General features: G+C 46.1%; 1 protein-coding gene across 1 annotated transcript in view; it reads left to right on the top strand.

Moving 5' to 3' along the window:
- The first annotated feature begins 622 nt into the window (after positions 1-622).
- The window catches only part of VWA1 (von Willebrand factor A domain containing 1), a 35506-nt gene continuing 29501 nt past the window's right edge, over positions 623-6627 (top strand). Inside the window, exon 1 of the mRNA XM_029578543.1 lies at positions 623-846. Coding sequence (XP_029434403.1) covers positions 774-846 — 73 coding nt within the window. The 5' untranslated portion in view covers positions 623-773. The remainder of the gene's footprint in view (positions 847-6627) is intronic.

Genomic DNA, 6627 nt, shown 5'->3' with positions numbered 1-6627 from the left:
AATCATGCCGGTTTACAGTGAAACAGAAAAAGCAGGAAAAAAAATTCCTTAGTCGAATACAATGAAACAGCTTAGTTAACAAAGGAAACATAAATATAAATTGTTTTTACATATACACAAAGGTTTGCACGAAGGGGAGAGCTCACATACATTACTTTGGAGTACAGAATCTCCTCGGGTTTGTAGTAAAACTATTCCTCCATTCAAAGACATTTCAATTAGGCTTTATAACCGGGACCTCATGCTCTCCGCCCACCTCCCAAAATATCCCCCAAACATCAGCTTTGGAGAGTGGACGGGCAACCTCTGCTCTCCGCCATGTGTCACTGCTCCTGATCCATGCCTCATCCTTACACAGAGGGACTTTCCACCCCTGGCCTCTTACAAGCTCGGTGCATCCCACTGGAAATAAAGTGCAATTTCTCGGTGTCCGGGACTCCTGTTCAGAACGAGGTCAAGCCTCGGCGCGCGCCAGCAGTGCAGCCCACGGCAGTGACGAGCGCCCCGTCGAGCTCCCAGCAGCGGTGAGCACGTCCGGTTTTGGAGACGGAGGGGAGGGGGGGCGTTAGGACCCGGGTGACGCCGGGAGTTTCGCAGAGGGGCTGGGGCACTCGGAGCCAAACTTTCCACTCCTCGCAGCTGCAGGTCCGGTGTGAGAGTGGCACAGGGCAGGGAGAGGAGCCGAGGTGGGGGACTGAGCCCTTTGCCCGGAGGATCGCGCCAGGAATATGCCTTGTCTGGCCCGGAGCTAGCCTGCCAGCGCGCCAGTTGCTATGATTGCCCGCCTGGCACTTTACCTCCACGTCTTGCAGCAGGTGGCCCGGGGTCAGCACATACCTGAAGCAGGTGAGTGTGCGCCACGGACCCGCCTCTCCGGAGGTGGCCGTGGTGAACGGGATAAAGAGGTCCTGACCCCTGGCAGGCTGCGGGGGAGGGGGGGGTGAGATTTGAACTCTCAGCCCAGAGTCAGGGAAACTCCTCAGTCCTTCCTCCTCCCGCTGGCAGCCTTCAGCCCCACGTCCGGAGGCTCGGACATGCCTTGTCCTCTCATTAAACGCTTTCAAGAGAGAAATTGGAAAACTGGTCATCTGTAAGCCAATTTAAGGAAAGCTGCTCCTCTCATGAAATATGGCAAGGGCGGGAACCTGATCACCTATCACCTCGAGTAGGGAGCACAATCCTTTGCTCGAGTGGCTCTTCTGCTCCATCTGCCAGCTTCAGGGTACATTAGGGGGCACCACTGGGCGCCAGCCTCCAGCAAATCCATTCTCGCCCCTCTCACTAAAGACCCTCCGGTTTGAGAGGAGGTGAAATGATTGATGCCCGACTCCAAGCCCAGGGAGTGGGGAGAACTCTGCCCTGCTCGCCCGGGCTCCACCTCTGTGCCTGGCTAAGGCTGCCCACTGACCCTTCTGCTGCTGACCTCAGCCTGCCAGTGCTGTGGGGCTCTCTCTGCCTTTCCCAGGCAACCTTTAAAGTGCAAGGCGAGGGAGGGTCCCCAGCACAGTGAACGGGTCCGGGGCCACTCCGTGCAGGGAGCCAGTAGCCCACTTTCTGGCTCCCTTAAGTGCTGCCGCCTGTTGGAAAGGGCAATGATTTTGTGCTAACGTGAACAATGCAAGGAAGCGATTTGGCTGGCAGAAGTGCTTCCGAAGAGCTGCTATTTCATGCCCAGAATTAATCTCCTTGCATTGAAAAGAAGAAACTTCTGCCTGTCTGTGGAGTTTCATCCGCTTCAAACTCTCCAGTCCTGGGGAGACATTTCTGCTTATGGTAACCCAGAGAGGGTCAGGCAGTCCTGGTTTATGCCACACATGGGCCGCAGTTTCTGCAGAAGGAGACTTTGTAAAGGGTTGGGCTCTGTCTGCTGAGAAGGATGCACTGGGACAGCAGGAGGTGCCGGCTGAACTTGCACAAATCCGTTTGGATCTGGGGTCTAGCAGGATATAACAGGCAGTGAGGGATCCGGGACTGACACCTTTCTATCCTCAGGTGCTCTCCCAGGATGCGCCTCGGTCATAAATCAACTCCGCATCTGATGAGAAGGACATGGGAAATGATGGCAGATAAAGACCAAACTTGCCCGTCCAGGCTGCCCACAGGGCCAGTGCAAGCATATTCGGTGCCCCAGGAAACCTGCTCCCCCAATTTAAATACTGGCGGCGGCGGTGGCTCCAGCACAGCGCTCCCTTTTTTGATGGCATTTCCTCTGGCACAGCACCTCCAGACCTCAAACTGGCAGGATTTTGCTGCCCCGAAAACCTTGGCGCTCTGGGCAGCTGCCTCGTTTGCCTAATGGTCTTGAGGTTTTCTAGTTTAGAAATGCGCCCCAAGATCATCTCTCCTCTCCCCATGTCTTCTATCCAAACTTGTATCCCCTTTTCTACCACTGCTCTAAATATGTCCAAAATCTGTTACAACAATATACGCTTCCACCGTCTCCTCTATTGGGCCACTTCAGGCCTTGCCATCTTTAACTTTGCTTCCTATAAGATCAATGCTTAAGTCAACCCCCAGGCCACCCCCTATATCCTACTTCCATATTTTGTAACAATTCCCCCAGTTCCCCAGGAAGGTGAGGCTGATGTAATCCGGGCTTTTCATTCTGTGCAGGTTCTCCTAATGCTGCCTTGGAAGTATTGTGCAGTCCTGCCACTAAGCTGTTACCCCAGCGCTGCATGACCACCCTCCTGCCTCTAGGGATCTTCTGTGTTTATCCCATGCTTTTTAAAATTCTCTTACCATTCTTGTCTTCACCACCTCTTCCGGGAGGGCATTGCAGGCTTCCACCACCCTGCCTGTAAAAAATCATTTCTTGAGTCTACTTTCTTGGAGCTTCGTATCATTGACACTGCTTTTGTCCTAGATTCTCAAGTTTGCCTGTTGACTTGTTCCTGCGCTTTCCTTGTTTTCCTATTGGTTCGTTGTACCCCCCTCCCCACTCCCCCTGTTTTTTGTAATTTCATTCCTATAGTTCGTTGTAAACCGATATGATGTTTCGACTAATATCGCTATAAAAGACCCTTTAAATAAATGACCTCTTGTTCTACAACTTCCTTTCTGTTGAAATGTTTTTTTTTTCTTGTACATTATTAACACCTTTCAGGTATTTAAGTATCTGTCATATCTCCCCTTTCATTCCTCTACAAATGTAGGTCTTTGTCTCGGGAAGGAACTATTTCATCTCTTAAAGGATGTCACGTCTGTCCTGCTCACCTAGCTACATTTCATGTCCTAACAGAAGTGACTGAAGTACATTTTTAAAACGAATATCACAACATTGAACAAGCCAGTACAAGAAATTAATTAGCATTATATGTTCTTAATGGAAGGCAGGGCACAGGCTTTCTCTAAGTGGAATCCTTCAGTGGTGAGAATTCACTACAGATTTTTTTTTTTAACTTTTCAGAAAGATTCTTTTCCAGTTTTCTAAATCTCATGGCAGGGTTGGGAACACGAAAGAGTAGCTGTAAATCTGTGTGTGTTTTGTCTTCCTTATAATTGACTCTGCAACCTTGAAAGCCTTTTTAATGGTTTAATGGAACAAAGTCAGCATGGCTTTACCCAGGGCAAGTCTTGCCTCACAAATCTGCTTCACTTTTTTGAAGGAGTTAATAAACATGTGGATAAAGGTGAACCGGTAGATATAGTATACTTGGATTTTCAGAAGGCGTTTGACAAAGTTCCTCATGAGAGGCTTCTAGGAAAAGTAAAAAGTCATGGGATAGGTGGCGATGTCCTTTCGTGGATTGCAAACTGGCTAAAAGACAGGAAACAGAGAGTAGGATTAAATGGGCAATTTTCTCAGTGGAAGGGAGTGGACAGTGGAGTGCCTCAGGGATCTGTATTGGGACCCTTACTGTTCAATATATTTATAAATGATCTGGAAAGAAATACGACGAGTGAGATAATCAAATTTGCAGATGACACAAAATTGTTCAGAGTAGTTAAATCACAAGCAGATTGTGATAAATTGCAGGAAGACCTTGTGAGACTGGAAAATTGGGCATCGAAATGGCAGATAAAATTTAATGTGGATAAGTGCAAGGTGATGCATATAGGGAAAAATAACCCATGCTATAATTACACAATGTTGGGTTCCATATTAGGTGCTACAACCCAAGAAAGAGATCTAGGTGTCATAGTGGATAACACATTGAAATCGTCGGTTCAGTGTGCTGCGGCAGTCAAAAAAGCAAACAGAATGTTGGGAATTATTAGAAAAGGAATGATGAATAAAACGGAAAATGTCATAATGCCTCTGTATCGCTCCATGGTGAGACCGCACCTTGAATACTGTGTACAATTCTGGTCGCTGCATCTCAAAAAAGATATAATTGCGATGGAGAAGGTACAGAGAAGGGCTACCAAAATGATAAGGGGAATGGAACAACTCCCCTATGAGGAAAGACTAAAGAGGTTAGGACTTTTCAGCTTGGAGAAGAGACGACTGAGGGGGGATATGATAGAGGTGTTTAAAATCATGAGAGGTCTAGAACGGGTAGATGTGAATCGGTTATTTACTCTTTCGGATAGTAGAAAGACTAGGGGACACTCCATGAAGTTAGCATGGGGCACATTTAAAACTAATCGGAGAAAATTCTTTTTTACTCAACGCACAATTAAACTCTGGAATTTGTTGCCAGAGGATGTGGTTAGTGCAGTTAGTATAGCTGTGTTTAAAAAAGGATTGGATAAGTTCTTGGAGGAGAAGTCCATTACCTGCTATTAAGTTCACTTAGAGAATAGCCACTGCCACTAGCAATGGTTACATGGAATAGACTTAGTTTTTGGGTACTTGCCAGGTTCTTATAACTTGGATTGGCCACTGTTGGAAACAGGATGCTGGGCTTGATGGACCCTTGGTCTGACCCAGTATGGCATTTTCTTATGTTCTTATGTTTTTCTTAATGTCACAGCAGTGGTAATGGCAGTAAGATCTTTCTGCTATTGGTCTCCTAACCTTTCTCTTTTCTCTTACCACTCTTCAGATCTTTCTGCTATTGGTCTCCTAACCTTTCTCTTTTCTCTTACCACTCTTAAGATCTTTCTGCTATTGGTCTCCTAACCTTTCTCTTTTCTCTTACCAATCTTAAGAACATAAGAAATTGCCATGCTGGGTCAGACCAAGGGCCCATCAAGCCCAGCATCCTGTTTCCAACAGAGGCCAAAACCAGGCCACAAGAACCTGGCAATTACCCAAACACTAAGAAGATCCCATGCTACTGATGCAATTAATAGCAGTGTCTATTCCCTAAGTATAATTGATTAATAGCCATTAATGGACTTCTCCTCCAAGAACTTATCCAAACCTTTTTTGAACCCAGCTACACTAACTGCACTAACCACATCCTCTGGCAACAAATTCCAGAGCTTTGTTGTGCATTGAGTGAAAAAGAATTTTCTCCGATTAGTCTTAAATGTGCTACTTGCTAACTTCATGGAGTGCTCCCTAGTCCTTCTATTATTCGAAAGTGTAAATAACCGAGTCACATCTTTCTGCTATTGGTCTCCTAACCTTTCTCTTTTCTCTCATCACTCTTCAGATCTTTCTGCTATTGGTCTCCTAACCTTTCTCTTTTCTCTTACCACTCTTAAGATCTTTCTGCTATTGGTCTCCTAACCTTTCTCTTTTCTCTTACCACTCTTAAGATCTTTCTGCTATTGGTCTCCTAACCTTTCTCTTTTCTCTTACCACTCTTAAGATCTTTCTGCTATTGGTCTCCTAACCTCTCTCTTTTCTCTTACCACTCTTAAGATCTTTCTGCTATTGGTCTCCTAACCTTTCTCTTTTCTCTTACCACTCTTAGATCTTTCTGCTATTGGTCTCCTAACCTCTCTCTTTTCTCTTACCACTCTTAAGATCTTTCTGCTATTGGTCTCCTAACCTTTCTCTTTTCTCTTACCACTCTTAAGATCTTTCTGCTATTGGTCTCCTAACCTTTCTCTTTTCTCTTACCACTCTTAAGATCTTTCTGCTATTGGTCTCCTAACCTTTCTCTTTTCTCTTACCACTCTTCAGATCTTTCTGCTATTGGTCTCCTAACCTTTCTCTTTTCTCTTACCACTCTTCAGATCTTTCTGCTATTGGTCTCCTAACCTTTCTCTTTTCTCTTACCACTCTTAAGATCTTTCTGCTATTGGTCTCCTAACCTTTCTCTTTTCTCTTACCACTCTTAAGATCTTTCTGCTATTGGTCTCCTAACCTTTCTCTTATCACTCTTCTCAAGTGCTTTGGCTTTTTTTCCTGGGCACTGTGAGCAGCCCATGATTACCCTAGAGAGGCCTGCTCTGTCTCTAGGTTGCAATATCTTCTTTGGACCAGTGTAGGAACTACCACACGAGGATGACCTGGGTGACCTCTCCAGACCCTCCAGGTCCCTTCTTCTGGCGAGTCGCATGCTAGGCAGTTCACGCAGCTGAAGTCAGGATCCGCGCTCTCATGAAATCTCGTGTACGTCATCCTTCCTATGGTTCTTTTCTTAGTGCAGGATGGTACTGCATCCCATAGCAAATCCAGTTTTCTCCAATGTGGACCCCAGGGAAAGTCTCACAAACCACAGAGCATAAGAGGAAAAGGCCCCTTATCCATTGCTTTCTGATTCCTTACTGAACAAAAGAAATTAC

This window comes from Rhinatrema bivittatum, chromosome 15 (genome assembly GCF_901001135.1).
Source record: "Rhinatrema bivittatum chromosome 15, aRhiBiv1.1, whole genome shotgun sequence".
NCBI classification, from domain to species: domain Eukaryota; kingdom Metazoa; phylum Chordata; class Amphibia; order Gymnophiona; family Rhinatrematidae; genus Rhinatrema; species Rhinatrema bivittatum.
This window is presented reverse-complemented; position numbering and strand designations above follow the sequence as displayed.